Consider the following 24,722-nt stretch of genomic DNA (forward strand, 5'->3'; position numbering starts at 1 on the left):
TAGTAACAGTATGGACTTTAAAGAACTGCCAGTTCATCATAACCTAACGTGAAGTGTTATAGGTCTTGGGTTTTAGCTAAACAAAGGTCTTGATTTATCTTAAAATATTAAACACATCTCCCATAGGTCTTAAAATGCATGAATACAATTCATACAACTTAAACTAATTCCTGAGTACTAGCTACTCATTGACCACAAAATTATGTTTATTTTAAATATTGGTTTATCTGTTTTTTTTTTTTATCGGAATTAAAATGTTACTTTTTTTTCTTCATTTTTTCTGTTGTGAACATGTTCTTAGTTTTGCTCTGAGTAATATTAAAACATCTTATTAAGTCTTACATTTAATATCTTCAAACCTGCAGATACCCTCTGTTCTGTCACTGATTTATGTGCTATGTGAATAAAATTTTGGCTCTTGCTCATGCGTATTCATACATGCATACATATTGCCTCTGATTGGCTAACAGCACAGTCAAACAACAGTTAGAAACGTTTCAAAATAAAGACAGACATTTTTATACCAATAACAGTCTTTGCAATGTCATATGTTACTTTACATTGTGTAATACCTGCTAAGTGCAGTTTAGCCACTGACCTAGTCTTAAAGTCTCTGTAAAATGCTGTGCTGGAGTTGTTTTATTTTAATGAACAAAGTTAATTCACTTGTTTGTGTGGTACACAGTTATGAGCACTGAAATAATCTAAACATTTATTCACTCTCTCTTTAGGAGTCGGATGATGGAGCAGTACTTCGCTCACAGTGGCCAGTACTGTTTAAACCTAGACAGTGGCATGGTGATTGACAGCTATCGCATGGGCAATGAGGCTCGCTTCATCAATCACAGCTGTGAGCCCAACTGTGAGATGCAGAAGTGGTAAGTAGATCTCTTTCTTCCTGATGTAACAGGGTAGAGTAATTTGATATAAGGGTACAATGTTATATCATTTTATTGTTATTTTATTATTAATTAGACTCTTGTGTTCAGATATAATTTATCATAAGTACCTCCATGTGTAGCATTTGGAGCAAGTGCAGTTGTTAAAATGGTTACTAAACAAAGGAATAAGTGGTCCTAAATAGGGCTGGATGTCCTTTTTAAATTTTTAATACCGATACAGTAATGCTGCACTCCTGTTGGAGATTTTATAATTGTATGTATAATAATTTCCATAATTTTGACTATGATAATAAAAATTATATTTTGCATTACTTTTATAAAAGTCTTGTGTTGTACTAGTATTGTACTAGGTGGCTCAGTATATTAAAGAAAACTATATTTAAGCCCTTTTTCTCTTCCTGAAACAGACAAAACTTTAAAATCACCTGTGCAAATATTAATTGCATGCATTTTATTATGTTTATTAATGGCCATTTAAATGTTAATAAAATAATCATCAAAATTAAATTCTATTATATACATTTTTAAATCATTAATTATATTTTTTAATGCTGGTACTTCCATTTATTGTTTGAGATAAAGACAGTAATAATAGTGTGGTTGGTTTAGGTCTTTTTACTGTATTATAATAAATCATGAGAAAGAGAGCGTGCAAGTTAAAGGAAGAGAGCGAGTGAGAGAGAGGGACAAAACAAGCAAATGAGAGCACCTGAAATTTTAGCACAGTGACTGTATTTTGACAATTTGAATTAATTTAAGTGTAGATAAATCCTTAGAAAAAGAATCAGACTTTAGAGCACTTCAACATTTTTATCTCGCTGGGGGTGCTCTCTGCGTTTATGTTTATGTACGTTACATGCAAAGTACTAAAAAATAAGCACCAATTTTATTTATTTATTTATTTATTTATTTATTTGACCGGCACTTCCTAGTAACAAGACATTTTGGTCGATGCCAACCCTGTTCTTGACAGTTCCCTAAGTTAAACTAAAGATGTTTTTCCTTGGATCTGTTGTATAAAAATGAATGGCAGTGATTAGGTGAAACCTAAACATCCTCAGGAATAGGGCATTGCACTCAAGATGTAGGCCAAAGACCCAACATCTGCTTGGTACCAAAGGACAAATGTACACACATTTTCTCACACACATGAGAAAAGCTTCTAGGCTAGGCGGTGGTGGGTCATCTGTCTTGTCATGGAGGAGCAATTATGTCTAGCTGGTAGAAGAGGGTGGAGGACACAGCTGTGCTTCCCACTATATATTCATACCTACACGTGCTCTAACTCACACACATTCAGGCATAAGGCCATTGCAGAGTACATCTTTATTTCATTGTGTCTCACTCTGTATATATTAATCAATGCTCTTAAGTCCTCCTTAAGAAAGTCAAATTAGTCTCAAATTAGTGTAGGTGTACCAAGACAGGTGTGGTTCAAGAATTGGGTAAATTGGTAACTCTGGTGAGGCATTTTATGAAACTGGTCCACAGTGCTTTTAAGTTTTCTTCCAACAGCTTCAATCAGCTGCAGTGTTGGTAGTTTTACTCTTTGCCTATTTGATTATTATTTCTATACTTCAGCTGTTAAGCTTTCTGATCTCATTTCAGTCTTTTTTTTATCAAATTCACTTTAATAACATGTTAAAGCAGCGGTCCTTAAATTTTTTATTTTAAATTGAAAACAGATGTGTTCCTGAGTTAAGAAAGAGTAAAATAATAGAATAAATTATATCTGCATGCTTGAGCTATCATTCCTGCAAGATCTAATATATTCATTCTAAATATTGGTAGAGTGTCTGGTAGGACCCGGTACCTTTTTCTGGCTATAACAGATTTTGTTAGTTACCTGGACAACTATGGTGCTTATAATGTTGCTGATACAAGAGCTACTGCACACGTTGGGATATCAGAAATGCAGAGTGCAACAAAACAACAAATCTCTGATCTGAAAAAATAGACTGAATCATAACACATTTTAAAGGACTTTTTTGCATGCAATAACTTTCTTGGATAATAATATTTACCAATTTCCTTCTACAGGTCGGTGAATGGGGTGTACAGGATTGGTCTGTTTGCTCTGAAAGATATGGACAATGGGACAGAGTTAACCTACGACTACAATTTCCACTCTTTCAACACTGAAGAACAGGTGTGTTTTGGCTGCATGTGAGGTGCACACACATACACTAATATGGTGTGTATGCTCTAAATAGTTGTTTTAATTGTTTATTACAAACAGATTTTTTTCCAACTGTAAACCAGATATAATTCCCAAAATGCTGCAATTGTCAGGCGTGTCCCTTTATGGTTTGGCATTATGATTTCTGTTCTTTGGGTCAAATGGATCTGAACCTTAATTAATACCCCAACCCCAACTGTTTTATTTCTTGGCTTCCTTTGGGTAGGTTCTGGTTTGGGAATCTGCAAATTCTACATTTATTCTTCTTATTCCATGTAGCATCATTGCTCCAAAGAGCATGTGTCTGCTGCTCTGCAGTTCAGTGGCTGATTTTATTAAAATGTATTGGATGATTGGCGAGATGCATGTTAATCTTAGAATGTTAATTTTAGTTTGACCATGGAATCCCATTATAGGATAGCTTTAGAAGTGCATTCTTTTGATGAACTGATTTCAGTTGATCACAGAAAGTTGGCCTCAGAAGACAGGGCATGTTGAAGTAATAGAGCCCTGCAGTCCAAAACTGTACTTGCTTCTGTTGCCAGTGTTTTTTAAGTTTTTTTTTCTTTTAAACCTGGATTTATGTGCTTGTTTGGAATGGACAGAAAGCCAAGCTTATTAATTAGAAGGGCTGTCCATATGATATTGTTTAAGTGACCATATTCTGTATGAGCGTGCAATAGAAAATATTTTACAGTGCTGTTTGTTTTGAAAATGTTTGTTTTTTAATTTAAATGAATAAATCTCTACCCATCAGTATCTTTATTTAAACTTTTCATATTTAGTGCGTTTTTAATTTTGTAAGGCTAGTGTGTCTAAGATTTATTTTTTTGCCCATATTTTTAATTTATGCCCTTTTTTTTTATGTGTTTTGTTTTTTTTGTTGTTGTTTTTTTGTACAGCAAGTCTGTAAGTGTGGCTCTGAAGGTTGCCGGGGTATCATTGGTGGCAAAAGTCAACGAATCAATGGCCTCCCTGGCAAAGCAGGAGGGTCAGGAGGCGGAGCCAAGAGGCTTGGCAGATTAAAAGAGAAACGGAAATCAAAACACCAGCTAAAAAAACGGGTATGGATGATTGGATTGAGGTTAATAGTATTAAACAGTTGTAGTTTCTTAATAGTTTTGTTTATAAATATATTATAGTTTAAGAACAGAACAAGGATTATATTCAATTTCTCTCACTCACAGGAGGAGGAGTCAAGTGACAGCAGTAAATTTTACCAGCATCTTTTGATGAAGCCCATGTCTAACAGAGAGAGGTAAGTTGGAAACAATGCAAAGAATGCAAAAAAAAAATAACATACTGTAAAGTTTGGACACACCTTCAAATTTAATGATTTTTTCCCTTAATTCCTGTAAATGAATACTAAAGTCATCCAGACTATGAAAGACCACGTAAGAAATCATGTAGTAGCTTAAAAGTGTTAAACAAACCAAAATACTCATCTCGGGGGCTGTTAAATTGCATTTTTTTGAGGCTGGTAACTCTGAGGAACTTATTTTGTTCAAAAGAGGTAACTTTTTGTCTTCATTTTCAGTGTGGTTCTGATGAGTGCCAGGTTTATCATTTTTAATTTGATGGTCTCTCCAAACATTTGACTTGTACTGTATATTAATTCAGAGTAAATTTCACTTTAAAATCTAGACTTAATACAGACTTGTGCACAAACTTGCATTTACCAGTTTTCATCTTCATTTTGAAAGATGTTTGAAAGTAGCTGCATATTCCGGCATCCTTAACTGATGAAGGTTGTTTCTGTTTGCAGGAACTTTGTGCTGAAGCACCGGGTGTTTCTACTGCGAAACTGGGAGAAAATGAGGGAGAAGCAGGAGCTGCTAAAGAGGGAGGGAGAAAGGGAGCGAGAGAGGGAAAGTACCAGCCTCTCCCCTTACGCACGCTGGGGAAGCGTCATCCGGGACGACGGAAACATCAAGTCAGGTGTGTGATGTCTGTTGCATTCAGTCAATAGAACTGACTGACATGACCAGTAAAGGCACAATTTCATAATGTTTGCTCAAACTGCAAAATTTCACAATTTTGAAATTGCTAGCTTATTTACTTGTTACGGCAGCCACACCTGACATGTGCGTTAAATTAGCCCACACTGAACAAATCAGTTGAAGGCAGTACAGCTTCCATGATTTAGCTGGTTCCAAATAATTATACTAATCTATTTATTTTGCAGTACCACACAGATTTACTCCACAAAATCCTGATGTTTCTATGTGGCATGAACTTGTCATTTACACACAATTCATTTCAGCAGCCATGACACACATTTAGTGATGTTTTAATTATTTAGTACGACACCCACACTAATAATGCATTCAAAACGTGCCAATACAGTCATATTTTTCAGATAAACATAAAATGTTATATAAATGCTAACGCTGTATTCATTAGTTGGGAAACTGTTTAAAGGTTTGGCTGCATTTGGCTTTTTGTTTGAGTGATTTAGCTACAACAAACATTGCTTTCAAGTTTTAAACTCATGAACAGGAGTTTCTAAAGAGCAGCATTCAGCTGCTTTTCTCCTGTAGCTGTGAGTTAGTATCGGCCGAGCTCGACTAAAGTAGCCAGTTAGCTAGTTAGCTACACTCCTTATAACTAAACCCAGTTAAATGGGTTTACTTACACGTCCTTTTTGGAATCCAGTCGAGGCTGAAATTAAGCTGTTCTCTGGAAGCTGATGAGTTTATTTTCCTGAAGCTGCGTCTAAAGCTTCGTGTCTGCCTGTTTGTTTACAGCAGCCGCCCAGCGTCCTCTGCTGTCTGTGGGCAGAATTGCAGAATGAACATTAGGGGGAGCTCTAAAGGCTCTACAGCAGCTAAACTCTCAGGGATGCCCGAGTGGTGCCTAAAGGCATTAATTAAATATCGGCCTTGTGCATGCAGATGTCAACTGATGCGATGGTCCAAAAAAATGCAATAATCATCCCGATTAATCAGCTTTAACCTGATTAATCATCATATAAATCATTCATATGAATTGATATGAAATATAAACAGAATTAAGATGATGTATTATTGCATCTTTCACATGGTTATCACTGTGAACAATTTTGCCATTTTAAACATTGTTACCATTGTATTTTATTTTTGTTGTAAAAAAGTGTCTTGTGTTGGCCTGTTTTTGATATTGTTTAATTTATTTGATTAAATTTTCTGTATTTGTGTTCCAGACGTGTTCCTGACGCAGTTCTCTGCGCTTCAGACCTCTCGTTCCGTGCGAACGCGCAGACTTGCCGCTGCAGAAGAGAATACAGAAGTCACCCGCACAGCACGACTCGCACACATCTTTAAAGAGATCTGTGACATGATCACCAGCTACAAAGGTTAGGAATAGAACATGCTTGAACACACTTAAATACACATTATACTAAAGTATTTCATGCTGTAGTTGTCAACAAGAGATAATACATAGAAAAACCACATCTTTTCTTGGCTCAAGGCTGCCCATATTCCTCGTTCTTTTACATCACACTCTGTCAACACCTCCAGCTAATGTGTAATCTCACTGTTAATGAGTGACTAATGACAATCTGTCTCTGTGGCATTGGCTCATACTGTGTCTCGTGCACACACACACACACACACACAGACATATATGCCCACACACATACACACCAGTAAAAGAGCTGGGTTTTATTTGTGGGTGGGCTAGCTGAAAATGTTTGGGTACAGTCTGTAGCCTGATGGATTTTTTGCTTATGAAAAATTCATTCATTTGCTGAAAGTACACCCAGGAGGGAAGCTAATAGATGTTTACATAAGATGTTTGACTTTATCTTGCATTACAAGCAATAAACATGCTTGCCGTTCTCCATTCCCTCTCTCCCTCTAAAGATTCAGCTGGACAGACCCTTGCTGCTCCCCTGCTTAATTTGCCTTCTAGAAAGAGGTAAGAGGATGCTTTTGATCATTTAATGTTTTATCTTTATTACATGGGATTTGATTGCTATTGGAATTGCTTAGATTTGTCTTCTTCCTATTATTTTTCTAAATTTGGTGCAAAGGTACAGTAATTTGCTCACTACTCAGTCAAAAGATATACAACCACTGTTTGCCTGATGGTGGCACTATAGATCAGGGATGGGCAACTTCCATGATGGAGAGGGCCACATTTTTTTCAGCATGACCATTGGAGGGCCACATGACCTCGCACTTCAAATAATTGAATATGAAAAACGCTACAAATGATTTTCAATAAGAACAAATTTTATATGAATTTATATCTGTATGTTTACAGCACCAACATTTATCAACAACTATTTTCTGCATATTAATGCATTTTAATACGGCAAAAGACAAACCGTTTGCTTAAAAAAAGTGCAAAAAGGAAGTCCTTCATATCAAAGAACAAAAAGTTTGCTTAAAAAACTGATTGCAAATACAGTAGTTCCTCTGTGTAAAATAAGTTCATTATAACAAGTCCTTCATAAGCAACAAGGACAAAACATTTGCTTATAAAAGTGCAAAAGGCATTTGAACTCATTTATAACAAAGAACAAAAAAGATTTAAAAGCTGATTGCAAATAGCTCATTCAATAATAGCAGAAAACTAGACCACAGAGGCCCAACATTTATTGAAGCTAATGAGAGAGCTGTGGTTTGGCCTGCTGGCTCACAATGGACTGGATGTCAATGTTCAATGTCAATTTTCGTGGTTGTTTGGCAGCGCCCTCTAGCGGTCAAAAGTAGAATTACGTTTTTTTTTTTTTTTTTTTTTTTTTTTGAATTATGAAATTGTGAAATTATTTTTGATCTATTCGCGGGCCGCACTGAGTGATGACGAGGGCCGTGTGCGGCCCCCGGGCCGCCAGTTGCCCATCCCTGCTATAGATCATTGTTTTTTGCGTTTGGGTCAATTACTCTAGAATAAAAATCTTATTCTGACAAGTTTTGTGCATCAAAGGAATTACAGAGATAATAGTGCAGAAATTGTCACTGTCTATTTAGTTGAAAATTTATATTTGATGACTTGTTGCTTACGTATGGGTCTTTTTACAGGAACACGCAGTACTATGAGAAAGTGTCCGACCCTCTGGACCTTAGTACCATAGAGAAGCAGATCCTCACCGGACATTACAAAACCGTGGAGGCCTTTGATGCAGACATGCTTAAAGTATTCCGCAATGCTGAGGTATGTAGAACTGTAACAGCAATTTTTATACAAAGCATGCGTTCATATCATGCATCCCTATCATGGGAATTTCAGTACATTTTAATTGAAATTACTTTATTAGTATTGCATTCGTGGCAGTTTGAAAAGAGACCTGTGATGCTTTAATGTCTTGTAGTGTTGAGGAAAATAGTTTTTAAGGCAAATTTAAATAAATAAATATTACATGTATTCTGTCCTCTACAGAAATACTATGGCCGCAAGTCGCCGGTGGGTCGGGATGTGTGCAGGCTGCGGAAGGCTTACTATGGCGCTCGGCATGAGGCCGCTGTCCAAATTGACGAGATTGTGGGTGAGACGGCCAGCGAGGCGGACAGCTCCGATTCTTTGGAGCGCGACCAGGCACACCACCATCACCACCATGGGCCTGGTGGCCACGACAAGGACGACGATGTCATCCGCTGCATCTGTGGCATGTACAAGGACGAAGGCCTAATGATCCAGTGTGAGAAATGCATGGTGAGTTAAAGGTCAGACTGGGTGGCATAAGTTCAAATATTCGAGAGAAATCTTACGTAAAGGTCAAAAAACAGAAAGAACTAAATGGGATCAAACTTCTGCCAAATATGTTGTAAATATACTGAAACAGAACTGTGGGATTTTTAATTGTGCATTTGAGTTTCATTTCCTTTTGTTCGGTCTTTGCATTGTGGTCAGTGTAACCAAAACGCTTGTGTCTAACATTTACTGAATATATTTAACTGGAATAAACATTTTTCCCTCCATACTGCTGAGTTTTTAGTCAGGTGACCAAGGTAAACCAAGTAGATGCTAATGCTAATGATTTATCACCAAACTGTCCTAATGGTAGACTTTTCAAAAACCTCCCTAACGAAAAATAAAAAAAAACTGTGGTATTGTTTAAAGAACAAGCAGAGAAAGGTCATCTGTAGGGCTCAGGAATTTCAGCCTGACACGTACTACAATTTGTTACTTATCGTTGAATAGCATTAAGAACTTTATTAAGAGTCCCTTTTCTTCCCTCACTTTTAAGCATCTTTATAAAGACATTGTGACAGCAGCCATAAAATCACTTTTACACTCTTTACTCTCTCTCTCTCTCTCTCTCTCTCTCTCTGTCTGTCTCTCACACTCTCTTTCTCATGTTCTCAGGTCTGGCAGCATTGTGACTGCATGCGTCTGGAGGCGGAGGTGGAGCATTATCTTTGTGAGCAGTGTGATCCTCGCCCAGTGGATAGGGTATTTGACCTTTTCACCCTGTTACCCATGACCCCGACCTTTTCACATTCCTCAACCCTGACTACCATTTCTACTGCCAGAAAATAACCTGTTGAGTTGTATGATCAGAGTAGTGCGGAGCCACATTCCTCTGGGTTTATATTACCTAAACCAGTCATAAATAATTTTTACATTCTTATTTCCAAGCCCTTTTCATCCTTTTTTATAATCGAAAGGGGGTGATTACATACACATCTGATCCCTGTTAGATGTGTTTGGATGTTTTTTATGGCAATGCATGCAAGTATAAATTGTTCACTTGTGATTATTTTGCAGACTAACTAGATGGATTATTATCTGTTTGCTGGTTCAGTTCATTCTCTTTTTTCATGATTTGTTGTTGCTGGTGCTGGAAGGACGGCACTGGGGTATAAAGCACTTCAGGCTTTTTTTTTTTTTTTGCTTGAGGACAACACGCATTTTTCCTGCAGTTTAGCATTATTTGATTGGCCTGTTATAATTTAATTATTTGAGATCTCTAATCGAGGATCATTTCCACTAAGAGTTCATAGTTCATAATGGTTCAATGACTAAAGTTGTTGGTGACTAATTTAATAGTTGAATAGCTTGTTATAATATATTTCTAGCACTAACAAGGAAAGGCAGTATTGTGACTGTAGATTACCACTAAACCATAGATTAATCACTAGAGATTAAGCATAACGTATGAATACATTTTTACTGCCGCTGTTACTTTTTGCAGTAATGGGTTCCTTAATAATCACATAGACTGGGCAGCTGCCTATGGCATAAAAAGCGGGTGTGAAGCAAACCTTTATTGTTTAACGGTGGGCCATTAGGGGCCATAAAGCAACGCCACTCTGGTGCGCGAGTGGAGATCAGAGTTATATGGAATATTTAAAGGATTTTTTTCGTTGCAAAAACAACAAAAAAATAAATGAATCAACAGCCCCCATTGGCCCCTGAGCAGTACCACTGCAGTACCCGCTAAGATAGCAACCCTTCAGGTAGTAATTTGAGAAACATGATTCAGTAAGGATCATATAATCAAATCAATTGTAAGTCAAAGATTGCTTCCATTTTAAAGCATGATTATGCTTTGCTATTTGATGTCTGAGGTGCCTAAAATTTAACCAGGGAAAAAATCCATCTCGGTTCTGATTTTGCTCATGTGCAGTCCACATTTAGTAATGCTTTAACTGCATAACATAAATGTTATTTTCTTGTTTTTCTTTTTATTCAATAGGAGGTCCCCATGGTGCCTCAGCCCAGTTACGCCCAGTCAGGCTCCATCTACTATATATGTCTGCTCCGAGATGAGCTGCTGCTACACCAAGGTACGTGTGGTTATGATTGTATGCAAATACAGACAAAAAAAAACTGTTATGAACAAATGTTATTTTATGTATATTTCCTTTTTGTGTAACAAATATAGCTCTGGAAAAAAAATGAGATATTAATTTTGCTATTTATAGGTATATGTTTGAGTAAAATAAACATTGTTATTTTATTCTAAAAACTACAGAACACCATTTCTCCCAAATTCCAAATAAAATTGTCATTTAGAGCATTTATTTGCAAAAAATGAGAAATGGCTTAAATAATCAAAAAGATGCAGAGCTTTCAGACCTCAAAGAAAACAAGTTCATATTCATAAAGTTTTAAGAGGTCAGAAATCAATATTTAGTGGAATAACCCTGCTTTTTAATCAAAGTTTTCATGCATCTTAGCATGTTCTCCTCAACATACTCATCATTTTTAACTGATCTCTTATTTTTGTCCAGAGCTGCATACACAAAATCTTAACTTTCTGAAGATGATACGAAATAGGGCTGTGTATTGGCAACAACCAATTGATGGCACCATGATATATTTTAGAGCATCGCAATCATATATGTCATAGTCATATATGTTTATGCAACCAGAACAGTGAGTTCTGAAGACAAAGTACATCATTGCCCTTTACTGGTTTAAAACACAACACAAAGTGAACCACAGTGTGCTTTCAACATTTACATATAAACCTTTGACAGTGTTGACATGTTTGAAACAAGTGACAGTGTTTTTATAAATTTTTAATAATGACTGAATCAACAGTATCAAAACAATTCTTAACAAAATAGTAATATAAGTGATTTCCATTTAAATATGCATCTTTTCTTAAATAAACACACATAGAAATGACATTGAACACTTTTTACATGCTGATAGTTCTTTGTGTTTTTGGGAGGGAGACAGTAATAGTAGTGTAGTGTGGTTTAAACCTGGCAGACACACACAAACTTGATTGCTTTGAGGATTTGTTGCTGCTAGTGTGAAGGCAGCATGGGCATTCCCATTGTGCATGTGCAGCAGAGTCTAGTGAACTTGTGGAATAACAACATAACGTTAAATTTACTACATCAGTGATCTGCTAATCATGTGATTCGATTAGGGACATCCCAAACTATTTTGTTTTCATATTTTGCTTTAAATTTTCTGAATACTGGTAATTTAGTACTGTTGTGTGCAGCACTGTTGTGTCCCACACTCCAGGATGGCATCCTCAGTTTCTTATGTGTTTGAATATTTTACAGGTGACTGTGTTTACCTGATGAGGGACAGCAGACGCACTCTAGAGGGCCAGCCTGTGCGTCAGTCCTACCGTCTTCTGTCCCATGTCAACAGAGACAAACTGGACATCTTCCGCATTGAGAAGCTCTGGAAAAATGAAAAGTAGGTGAAATCATTGATTTATTAAGATGTTTGCACCACTATAGTTCAATGTAAATCTTTTAAATATGTTAACATAGTAAAAACAAAGAATAAAGGAATGTCATTTACTGTTTACATGACCACATCTTTCTTTCTCCTAGGGGTGAAAGATTTGCCTTTGGTCATCATTACTTCCGCCCTCATGAGACTCACCATTCGCCCTCGCGCCGCTTCTACCATAATGAGCTGTTCCGAGTGCCTCTCTATGAGATAATTCCTCTGGAAGCGGTGGTGGGCACATGCTGCGTTCTGGACCTGTACACCTACTGCAAAGGTGAGACATGCAGTTCTCACCTTCACTACCACACAGTGACATGCAAGATAAACCTTAGGACCTCACAGATATTGGCACCTTTGAGCTGAAGTTAATAAACTGACTGTATACTGTCAGGGTGTCTGTTTCTCACCCAGGACATTTTGATAAAAATTTTGCACACACTTTTTTTACTTTAGTTTACTGACCTGTCTCTCTTCGAACCTGTAATTCAGGTCGGCCGAAAGGTGTGAAAGAGCAGGACGTGTACATCTGTGATTACCGGCTGGACAAGTCTGCTCACCTTTTCTACAAGATCCACCGCAACCGCTACCCAGTCTGCACTAAACCGTACGCCTTCAACCACTTCCCTAAAAGGCTTGCACCCAAGAGGGACTTTTCGGTGAGTAGTAATTGTTTTCTAGATCTAAGAGACTGTGTGTAAATCTGTGTGTATGGAACCTGTGGCCAGAAGAATGGCATGAACAAAACAGAAACAAATTTACAAATCGCAAAAAATTAATCTGTTCATCCCATAGACTGTGTATAGCTGGACAGAGCATCGTCTCTCAAAAGTGAAGCCACCACAGGTCGGGCGCCCCCTGCTGTTCGGTTTCAGAAAGCTGTGTAACCCCACCCATCCCCATAGGTTTCAATGGCAAAACAAACAACTTTCAATCATGTTTTTTTCTAATTTACTGTGATTTTATCTCCATGATTTAAATGCAACAGCTAGTGTAACCTCTGCTTATATTGTTAAATTTTTATATTCCCACAGAATTCATTTTTAAAAACGTTATTTAGCTCTATTCCAAAAAGGTGTGGTTATTGTAAAAGGGCTGGTTATGGGCAGGACCAATAACAGACCGCCAGCTCTGCTCCGCTCTGCAACCTGTGACCGCGAGGCAGCCCTCAGGGGCGGGGTTATTCAAATGATTAGGCTGTCTCTTTACAGTCTTTCTCCCTCCTCCGGTCTCTACTGCGCAGACTCGGGTTTCAGGATAGACAACATTTTTACAGTCTCTGGTTCATCCACATGCAATCACTTCCGACTATGTTAAATCTAATATATCAATCAGTGATCACAGGATGCCATATAGGCCTTGTTTTTTTTCTCAAAGGAGATGAAGCACTTATATGTACTGAGAAGGCGTTTGCCAAGATCTTGTGCCACAAGATCTCATGAAATTAAAACAGCACAATATTTCTCATCAGGTGTTAAATGTGTCTCATAAGACTTGTGCAGAGGTAAACAAAAGAAATGTGCGCAACACGCGCACAAACACACACCTGCCTCTCTGTGTTTGCTGACTTTAACACATTGTTCCTTGTTCTGTTAATCTTGTGGTCCACCGAGCCTTGTGTTCCCACCTACACATTATTACCTTCACAGTTTAAACTGCAGAGCGATGTGTTGACTTTCGGTCATAGGTTGCCTGGTCTGTGTAGAACCCTGAAGGGGGATTCCCAGTTGAATGCACAACCCTCACTGGGGGTACTTTGATAATAGTTCTGTTAGAAGTTCTGAAGAGACTGATTTCATACTGGAGAGAAGTTGTTGAGTTTATAGTAAAAGTAGCTGCAGTACTTGCATACTGTTCTGTATTTTCTTCATATGATAAATATGATGCATAATCAGAGTAAAAAGTGTTTGACACGATGCAAAATGCTAAATATTTAAAAAATTATATATATATATATATATATATATATATATATATATATATATATATTGTTGTTAAAATCTCGTTCTTGTCTCATGAACCCAATATTGTATCTCATCCCTGTGTGATGAGTGTCTCGTCACACACCTAGTACTGTGTTTATTACATCACTGATGATCAAACACATCCTACTGGATTGCCTGGCTCTTTGTGGAGTAGGATGCCACATATTTATTTACCCAGCACTACCTGGAGCAGATAAACTTGATAGATAGATAGATAGATAGATAGATAGATAGATAGATAGATAGATAGATAGATAGATAGATAGATAGATAGATAGATAGATAGATAGATAGATAGATAGATAGATAGATAGACAGACAGACAGACAGACAGACAGACAGACAGACAGACAGACAGACAGACAGACAGACAGACAGACAGACAGACAGACAGACAGATACTTTATTGATCCCGAAGGAAATTTAGCAGCCAGTAGCAGTTACACAACACAGTCAAAACAAACAGTACACAGTAGAAACAAACAATAAGTATTGTAAAATAAAATAAGAGAGCACAGTGAGGAATATAAGACTCTAAACTATAAAATTATAAACTGAGACTTAAAAATATATACATAAATATATAAATACAAAAAAACTATACAAAGTGTGAAAGTAATCAGTCATAGATATGAGGTAGTGCAGTAAAATAATAATTTAAGTATAGAAGGTATCAGCAGATATGACAATATTAAACATAACCTGTGCAAGTATTGTATTTAAGTAAGGTGCGTAGTGTAGTGTCCAGGGGTGCAAATGTACAAGATGTACAGTAAAGTGTCCAGGAGTGAAAAGGTACAGAGTGTACAGTAAAGTGCCAAGTGTCCAGGGATGCAAATGAACAGTATATACAGTAAAAAGGCAAAAGAGTCCCAGGGTGTAGATGTGTAGGGTGCTTTCCAGTACAGATAAAAAAAGGCTGATTAAGAAAGCACATATTGAGACTCGTTCCTCATCTGTCCTCTCTCTTCCGGCTCCACTGGGAGGAGTTGAAGAGTCTGATGGCTCTCGGAACGAACGATCTTCTCAGTCTGTCCGTAGAGCAGCTCTGTGACAAGAGCCTGCCACTGAAACTGCTCCTCTGATCCATGATGATGAAATCTAGTGGGTGACCATCATCATCCATGATGGAGAGTAGTTTTTGCAGTGTCCTCCTCTCTGCCACCGTTACCACAGAGTCTAGCTCCACACCAACCACGGACCCCGCCCGCCTGACCAGCTTGTCCAGACGCATCTCGTCCCTCTTCTTCATGCTTCCTCCCCAGCACACCACAGCATAGAAAAGACAGCTGGACACCACAGTCTGATAAAACATCAGCAGGAGCTTCCGACAGATGTTAAAAGACCCCAGCCTCCTCAGGAAGTAGAGCCGGCTCTGCCCCTTCTTGTACAGGATGTCTGTGTTGGCTGACCAGTCCAGCTTATCATCCAGATGCAGTCCGAGATACCTGTAGGTCTTCACCATCTCCACATCAACTCCCACAATGGATACTGGCTGTATGGGTGGCCTGGCCCTGTGGAAGTCCACCACCATCTCCTTGGTCTTGGAGGTGTTCAACAGCAGGTTGTTTCTATTGCACCACGCCACAAAGTCTTTCACCAGGTGTCTGTACTCCTCCTCCTTTCCTCCCCGTATACAGGCCACAATGGCAGTGTCGTCTGAAAACTTCTGCATGTGGCACGTCTCAGAGTTGTACTGGAAGTCTGAGGTGTAGAGTGTGAACAGGAACGGGGAGAGCACAGTCCCCTGTGGTGCTCCTGTGCTGCAGACCACAGTCTCTGATGTACAGTCCTTCAATCTGACATACTGAGGTCGGTCAGTGAGGTAGTCTGTGATCCAGGAGACCAAATATGAATCCACCTGCATCCCCACCAACTTGTCTTTCAGTAGGAGAGGCTGAATGGTGTTGAAAGCACTGGAAAAATCAAAGAACATGACTCTCACAGTGCTGCCTCCTCTGTCCAGATGAGAGTGGGTCCGGTGGAGAAAGTACAGTATGGCATCATCCACTCCCACTTTCTCTCTGTAGGCAAATTGCAAGGGGTCCATTGCATGTTGAACCTGGGGTCTGAGGTGGTGTAGAAGCAGACGTTCCAGGGTCTTCATGATATGTGATGTAAGGGCGACAGGCCTGAAGTCATTGAGCTCACTGGGGTGCGTCTTCTTGGGTACTGGAACCAGGCATGATGTCTTCCACAGCGTGGGGACCCTCCCCAAACGCAGACTCAGGTTGAAGATGTGCTGCAGGGGAGCCCCCAGCTCAGCTGCACAGGACTTTAGTAGTCTGGGACACACTTTGTCCGGCCCAGCTGCCTTTCTTGGGTGGAGTCTCCTTAGTTCACCTCTAACCTGGTCAGCAGTGAAGGTGTGCAGAGGGGGAGGAGGAGGGGGGACTACAGTGGTGCTGGTGGTCAGGACAGCTGAGTGTGGGGACTCAGCTGGGGGCACTGTACCTGATGTACTTCTAGGTATCCATACTGACTTTTGTATTTAGCACCATTTAAGTTTGATGTATCTGCTTCACTAGCTGGTTTCTATAAACTAGCTAACAAAAATATCAAAGTAAACATTGAAGCAAGTTTGTAAGTTGCCAGTGTTTTGTAAGGCCAGTGTTTTGCTAAAGGGGTAATAACCCACCAGTATGGAACATGGGGGTGTTAACATCCTCACCCCACTAACACTGTTTTACTGAATGCAATCAAATGTCTGGTAGGACAGTAATTACTTTTTTATACCGCCATAACATTTCAAAAGATTACCATAGTATATAGTATATTACTGGAGGCACAAGTCCACTGTTTACGTTGCTACAGTACACACATTGAAAATCCACTCATGAAGAAGAACAGCTGGAAGCAACTGCACAGACAGAGCGCAAAAAAATAGTACCTTTTTTTGTGGTGTTAATTTATAAAGCTCACTTGCTTAGCTAGATTCCAGTACATATATGCATAAGAGTATCAGACAGCTCAGTACAGCTGTTTTTGTTTACTAACAAACCAAACAAAGTACTGATGATAAGGACTTGTTTCTGATAGAGTGAGGCTTAGTTAGCTTAATAACTGCCTGTGGCCATCATAACTGCTCATGAATGAATGAGCTATTTTGGCCTGTTTTAGCCACAGAGCAGAAATTTGGAACGTCAGAAAAGTCATATTCATGAAATACCGTTCTTGTTTAAAGATAACATTAAAATGTTTTAATACAGTGATGTAGAGAGTTATCATTATACCGCCCAACCCTAATCAGATGTTCATTCCTAATCTATTAGAAAGACTTGAGTACTTACTGAAGACGACTAGTCCAACGAAAGATTTTATATATTTTTTTACTTTAGTTATTCCAAAAGAAACTATAATGGAGCAGGTGTTCTTACACCTTTGTAGAGGGCTCACCCGCTCGCTCTCTCTCTCTCTCACTCACTTTCTCTCTCTCTCTCTCTCTCTCTCTATCTTTCTTTCTCTCTCTTTCTCTCTTTCACTCACTTTCTCTCTCTCTCTCACTTGCTCTCTCTCTCACCCGCTTTCTCTCCCACCCGCTTTCTCGCTCGCTTGCTCTTTGCCCCGCTCTCTCTCTCTCTCTCTCACTGGTTCTCTCTCTCTCACCCTGTCTCGCGTCCTCGTTCTCTCTCACTCCTCCTCTCACTTGCAATCAGACTACAATATTTCTGTTCCTCTTCCAAAAATACAGGGAAATACCAGCATTTAAAAAAATAATCACCATATGGTAGTTGAAACCCATAATAATAATATTATTTAATTTTGCCAATCTAATGCTGATGTTTCTTATAAAGAACTTGTAAACACTCTATTGCATCCAGCAATACGCATAGGGAAAATATTTGTAGTCAAAGCAAAGTAATGCTGCTGTTTTTTGTTCTCAATAAAGCACCACAAACCTGTTCATTATTTTATTTTATATATATATATTTTTAATGGGTGTTTTTTTTATAAAAAAAAAAAGTATTGTTTGGGTACCCGTATCGAATTTAAAGTATTGTCTCTGTATCAAAAATGTTTCAATATGTTATATCTGAATATATTGCTGTGGCCTAATGCCCAGTGACTTTTTTATGGATTTTTGCAGATATCTTGCTGTTTTTTTTTTTTTTTTTTCCTCTCTGATTATTTTGATCTCACTCTTTTTCAGCCTCACTATGTGCCAGATAATTACAAGAGGAATGGCGGCCGGGCAGCCTGGAAGAGCGAGCGATCCAAAGGGTCTGTGGCCTGCGACGAAGAATCCTCCCCCAGCGTGTCATGTGACCAGCTGCCCGTGGCCTTCTCCAGAGACACGGAAGGAAGTGGAGGAAGAAGAGCAGAAGGAGAAGTGGACCGAGCGCATGAGGACTCCTCCACCCCAATGACTTCGCTAGTGCCACCACAGGAGCGCACGAGATCTGCTGAAGAGGAGGATGAGGACGATGAAGAAGAGGTAGACGAGGAAGAGGAGAGAAGGGAGATGGATGAGGGCACCGTGGAGAGGGGAGGAGGCATGGAAGTGTTGGAGCCCCACACCTCTTTGTCTCTCTCTCCATCACCCCTGCACCACCCTGTTTTAGGAAGAAGGGAGGCACAGAGGGACCGACTGAATAAGATCCTGCTGCACCTGCTCCATCGGGCACCCAGCAAAAATGGTAAGAGAAACTTGGTGACAGAAGAGCTGTTTTGCTTTAAAGCGTTTGTCTCTCTGTATAAATGCACATAAAACAGTAAACAGGTAAGAGATGGGAAGCCATTTGTGCTCTCTCAGTACTCCTAGCCACAGATGACTATTGCTGAAAACAGTGTTCTGCCATAAACCCCCAGATTGCTTCTAGATTTACAGATTACAACTGTACGCTTTCAGTACTTAATTAGACACTTAATGTTTAAATGAACTAGTGCATCTCCAAAAATTAGAATATTATTGAAAAGTTATTATTATTATTTTACATTATTTATTTAGTCATTCATTTCAAAATGTGAAACTCATTTATATGTGCATAAGTGATCTATTATAAGCATTTATTTATTTTATTGTTAATTATGGCTTACAGCCAATGAAAACTCAAAAATCAGGGCCTCTGGGGAAAAAAGGGTTTTCATTGGCTATAAGCCATAATCAACCACAATAGTAGTCAGCATCCTATAAAAAAATCAGCAGTCCCATTTTCCCAATTAATGCTCCTCTTCTCCACTCGTTCTATTCCTTTTCGCTCCTCCATTTCTCCATTTTTTCCTGAGCTAGGAGAAGAGCAGTAGAAAGGGAGGGGGAGGAGAAGTTTCTGGATGCTAAATATTGGAGCAAAAGTTTCTGAATGCAGCCCAGATATCACAACAAAAGCAAGAATGAAAGTCTGGTTTCAAGACAGAATGCTAGATTTAAAGTAGAATAATGCTAAAAAATAAAAATAAAGGCAAACAAATTACTAATGCGATAAACAAGCTATTCATCAAAGGTCAGTACCTCACAGCAGGCATTACCACCTACAGTGGACAGCACAGTGGGTGGTAATGTTGGAGAAGGGCGAACTGTTCTTTTGCTTCCATGGGACAACAGCAAAAATTATGGGACATGATTCTACTTCTGTGTCCTTTGACATTTGGCATGGCAGTGTGCATAGTGCATAATAGGTTTTGCATGTTAAAAGAGCCAGTGACTGTAGCTACCTAATTTCCTTTGCAAATTATTGTACAATGCAGTTCCTGTCATTTATTCAGTAGGTTTATGCACTTTTGTGTCTCCCCCACAGCGATAGACGTGACTTATCTTTTGGAGGAGGGCTCCGGACGGCGGCTGCGCAGACGAACGCTTGGACTGAGCGACTTTGTGATTAGGAAGTGATGCTGTCAACTTTGCCTGACAAACACATCTCCCTCTTTCTTGCCCAGCAAAAAAAAGAAACAAGTTTTAAAAAAAAGATATGCAGGAGGCTGATAAAAAAACAGCTAAGAGAGGGAGTAAGGTGTGAGAGGAGAGTCCCTCCCTTTAATACTCCTGTCCTTTTGTTCGCTGTCTTCGTAAAGGAGATTGAAAGAACAGACTAGACTAGCTCAAATGCATAGGACACACGGCTTCTGCTAGCAGTGAGAGAATCCTGTTATCACCTTGATGCGTTAAAAAAGTATGATGCAAAGACTCAAGTGTTAAAGACTAAAAAAAAAGAAAACAACATAGGAAAATGTAATCCAGATGCTTTAAACTGAAGAAGTAGAAGGAAAAAAAATCTATTTAAGCCTTGAAACTCAAATGAACTGTCACATATGAAATACAACTGTGCTGACGGTCTAACGGTCTTACGGTTCAGAGGTCAATATTTTTGAGGCAGCATGTGGTACTACATACAGTGTAAGGCCTCACAGACTAGGCCTGTACAGTCTGGGTGAGGGGATGGACATGGACATGGAGGTGGATTTGAAAGAAGACAAGGAGACCAGTGCCCCCTAGTGGTCAGTAATGTCAAATCCACATCTACAAACAACTGAGAAGAGTAGGAAGGAGGGAAGAGGAGCAACATAGGAGGTGCAGTGTAGCGCACATAGACACTGCCCATAGAGTGGGATGAGAGAGAGAGGGTGAAGAGGAAGTGAGCAGCAGAGAAAGAGTAATGGCTAACTGCACTTTTTTTCCTTTGTTTAACGAATATGGACATTGTTCGCTCCCGGAGACATTCATACGTATAAGACACACTAACACTCAACGCAGTATTGAACAATGCTGTGAGGTAAAAGCAAAACAAATTATTAAGTATATCCTCTTTTGTTTGTTTGTTTAATTGATTGTTGTTTTTCTGTCATACTGTAACATTAGGAATGGAGCAGGGTGGCAGTTGGCGGGTTGGGAATTGTTCCTTACTTTGCAAACTCTGAATTCTGGGATATGGGAAAAGACTGGCGGTTAGCTTAGTTTAGCTTAGCTTCTGCCGTCGTAAACGCAGAGACTGGTCTGTGAAGCAGCCAGCCCTGCCCCATTTTCAAGTGTTTGATTCACCAGCTCAACAGGATGGTTAACCAGTGAGGGTGCACTGAATAACTGTAACGCCTTAGAATGCCATGGTCTTGACCTATCTGTCTGTCTGTGTGTGTGTGTGTGTGTGTGTGTGTGTGGCAAGTGTGTATGCACGCGTCCATCACATTCATTTTGAACGCTGGCCCAACTGTATGGAAACATTTAGAAAGATAAAAAAAAAGAAAAAAAAGAAAAACAAAAAGGGCTTGACAACCGTTAACAAAATCGATGCATCCGGTGATGTCACTTTCTGTGAGAGGAATGTTGTGGAATGAGTGCGTGTTATGGGAGTGGATTTGGAGCGCTACTTTTTACTTTTTGTGATTATGATGATTAGGTGACCATGGATAATGTTTCTAAAAGAATTGTGATGAGATTTTTTTTTGTTTTTGTTTTTTGCCCCCCGCATCAGCTTTGTTTTTACAAAGAGATATCCCACCCCTTTGATGGACTGACAGAAAAGAGAGAAAAAAAACTGACAAAGAAAGAAAAATGTATAGTGCCAAGCTATGTATATATACAGACAGGAATATGTGAGACATGTCTCCAAAAGCAATATCTTGATAATGGATTTTGTGTATTGTATTGTACAGGACTCGACCCTATATGTATTATTATTATTATTATTATTACTACTATTATTATTATTATTATTATCATCATTATTAATATACCATTTGTATTGATATAATTGTTCATTTAAGCTTGGGCTGGAGGACTAACTGGCTGGCGGACGTTACGTATGTTTCTGGTCATTGAACAGGAAAAGCTGAGATCAACTGAAATCTTATAGCCCAGAAAAAAAAACAAACGCCCTTTGTTTATAGCCCTTAATGGTCATAGGAGCATGGTCAGATGGACTCGGGTAGAAAGCATTTTGGATCACAGTGACCCCAGACCTGGCAACTGTCATTGTAATTATTAATTTGTAACATTATTCTAATTATTATTATTACTTTTGAGGGGGGGAAAGAAAAAAGCTACCCCTCATTTCTTGCTGCAAAGTGTTGAACACTAAAAAAACAAACCAACATAAAAAAACAATATTTTAGAAGACGATGGAAACAAAGGAAAAAAACAAAAAGAAAAAAACTGTCAGCTAAATATCATGTTCTTAATCTTTTTATTTGTTTTTGTTTTTTTTCCTTAAAGCGGAAAAAATGGTTCAGTTTTTTGTGATAGCGGTCATAATCATGATGCTTGTATTTCTTGTATTTGTGTGTTTTTGTGTGATTTGTTTAGTTATTTTTAGACAATCACAAAAATAACATGCAAGCATTGTATATGGACAGACTGACAGACATTTTGTGTTGTGTACAGTTTGTCAAGATTTCTTCCACTCTGGTTAAAAGTTTGTAATTATGATTCTAAAGTCATGAAAATGCTGTTGGTTTTTACTTTTTTTGTTTTATATTCTATTTGTTTTTGTTTTTTTTGTTTGTTTGTTTGTTTTTTAATAAAAAGCACTACATTGTTGTGAATATACCTGCCTGTTGCTCATACATTTAGCCAAGAAATCATGTGATAGTTCTTTACTAGGTCATAACTATTGATACTCAAGGTATACAGTCAAAGCATATTTTAATTGTATGGATAGTCAATTAATACATCTGCAAATAAAGTGAATTTTAACTATTGAATAGAACCTTTACATTGTGGACCGTTATTTGAATTGCTCACAGACTGTCAAGGGCTCAGGAGGGGTCTTCAACTTGCACACATTTTAACTTGTCCACTTTTGTTTGTGTGTGTGTGTGTGTGTGTGTGTGTGTGTGACAATAGTCACGTTTTTATTCTAAGGTTAAGGGGACTTGTTAGCTGCACGGGCAGGTTTAAGTAAATCTAGTTATAGACGGAAGGAGACGGGGTGCAGGTGCAGCAATGTAGGTGAACATAATGATAAGGTTATAGTGAAGGGAATATAAAGGGTGGATTTTCCTTTTTCAGAAATTCAGATATTTTATAACTTCACTTAGTCAAACCAAAAACATTTCATCTTTTATTCCTATGAGAGAATGATTATCTAAACATAATATACAAATGCTTCTTGGTAAAAAAAAAACAAACAAAAAAACGTTTGGCCTCAGATTCCTGTCTGAAAGTGTGTGATGGTAGTATATTAGCATTTTGCCCAGGTATATGAATTTGCCCACCATGACATTCAGCTTCTTTATACTGTATTAAAATGATAAAGCCCAATCAAGCAGAATTTCGCTCACTTAAGACAAAAGTAAAGGCAGAAAGACTTACAGCAACTACTGAAAACAGCGGCAGTAAAATTAATCTGTCCAATTACTTTTAAGCCCCTGAAATGAGGAGGCTTTATAGAAAAATGGTTGCAATACCAAAACACTTCATATGATATTTTTATTCAGCCATTTTGAATTAATCCTGAAAATCTACACTTTACCTGCATTTCAATTTAATTCAAATTCACTGTGGTGGCAGACAGAGCCCAAATCATGTCCAAATATTTATGTGTCTAACACACATAAATATATGTGATATTAAGAAATTCCAATTTAACCTCAACCAAAATATTCACTACATTTAACAGAAGGTGTACTAGTCTGTGCCTGTAGTTGAGGGGGCTAAATGTAACATTCAACCAAATGCCCATACGTCTGCTCTTACTATTTTATAGAGGATAAATCAACACCAGATATTAGTACTGATAAAATAGTTTAATTAATTATATTTTATATTTATATTCATTTATATTTATCTAAGTTATTTAAGTATATTGGAGTATGTTGTTTTAGATCTGTAGATATTTTATGTTGATGTGAGCAGTAATTAATTAGTATTTACAATGAAGAAGACAATCAGTAAGTAGATATTCAGGAGATACGTAAATCTCAGTCATTAATGTTTTGTTAATAGTGAACTACTGTAATCATTAGCTCAGTACTCTCTACTGAGTAATTAATCAGTACTCCTTGGTAGTTAATAAAAGGGATTTAGGTGTTAATGCAGTTCTGTATGTATTAGTTCATGCAGTTACCTTTTAACTATAGAACAGGGCTGGTTGCATCAATTGTGCGTAAGATTCTTCTTAGATTTTTGTGTAAAGTCTCTATTGAGTTTTTTAACACTAGTTTTAAACTGGCCTTTTACTACATACAATACTGGTTGCACCAAGTATGTCGTGTCTTAACTAGTAGCTGGACTTGATATAACACAGTGGCCCAAAACCAGCAGCTTGACCTGAATCTCCAAACCATCACTGACTGTGGAAACTTCACACTCGGACTGTGTGTCTTTCCACTCTTCCTCCAGACGCTGCTCCCTTAATTTCCAAATAAAATGAAAATTTACTGATGATCAGTAATGGTTTGGAGAGACATGTCACCTGCTGGTGTTGATCCACTGTGTTTTATCAAGTCCAAAGTCAGCGCAGAGTTTTCCCGGGAAAATCTTACAGCATTAAAACGCATTCCCTCTGCTGACAACTTTTATGAAGATGCTGAATCATAAACAATAAAAGAAATAAAATAGATAAATTAAAATATATCACTCTGTGTGTAATACAT

General features: G+C 38.2%; 1 protein-coding gene across 2 annotated transcripts in view; it reads left to right on the forward strand.

The window, feature by feature from the left end:
• The window catches only part of ash1l (ash1 (absent, small, or homeotic)-like (Drosophila)), a 42,570-nt gene extending 19,898 nt beyond the window's left edge, over positions 1 to 22,672 (forward strand). For both annotated transcript variants that reach the window (XM_007230573.4, XM_022683010.2), the window contains 16 exons: positions 732 to 878; positions 2,943 to 3,051; positions 3,984 to 4,145; positions 4,269 to 4,339; positions 4,847 to 5,019; positions 6,263 to 6,415; positions 6,927 to 6,981; positions 8,091 to 8,223; positions 8,449 to 8,721; positions 9,376 to 9,462; positions 10,709 to 10,799; positions 12,039 to 12,177; positions 12,318 to 12,490; positions 12,706 to 12,872; positions 18,349 to 18,835; positions 19,934 to 22,672. In XM_007230573.4, coding sequence (XP_007230635.3) covers positions 732 to 878; positions 2,943 to 3,051; positions 3,984 to 4,145; positions 4,269 to 4,339; positions 4,847 to 5,019; positions 6,263 to 6,415; positions 6,927 to 6,981; positions 8,091 to 8,223; positions 8,449 to 8,721; positions 9,376 to 9,462; positions 10,709 to 10,799; positions 12,039 to 12,177; positions 12,318 to 12,490; positions 12,706 to 12,872; positions 18,349 to 18,835; positions 19,934 to 20,025 — 2,512 coding nt within the window. In that variant the 3' untranslated portion in view covers positions 20,026 to 22,672. The remainder of the gene's footprint in view (positions 1 to 731; positions 879 to 2,942; positions 3,052 to 3,983; positions 4,146 to 4,268; positions 4,340 to 4,846; positions 5,020 to 6,262; positions 6,416 to 6,926; positions 6,982 to 8,090; positions 8,224 to 8,448; positions 8,722 to 9,375; positions 9,463 to 10,708; positions 10,800 to 12,038; positions 12,178 to 12,317; positions 12,491 to 12,705; positions 12,873 to 18,348; positions 18,836 to 19,933) is intronic.
• The last annotated feature ends 2,050 nt before the right edge of the window (positions 22,673 to 24,722 follow it).

Source organism: Astyanax mexicanus, chromosome 3 (assembly GCF_023375975.1).
Source record: "Astyanax mexicanus isolate ESR-SI-001 chromosome 3, AstMex3_surface, whole genome shotgun sequence".
Lineage (NCBI taxonomy): Eukaryota > Metazoa > Chordata > Actinopteri > Characiformes > Acestrorhamphidae > Astyanax > Astyanax mexicanus.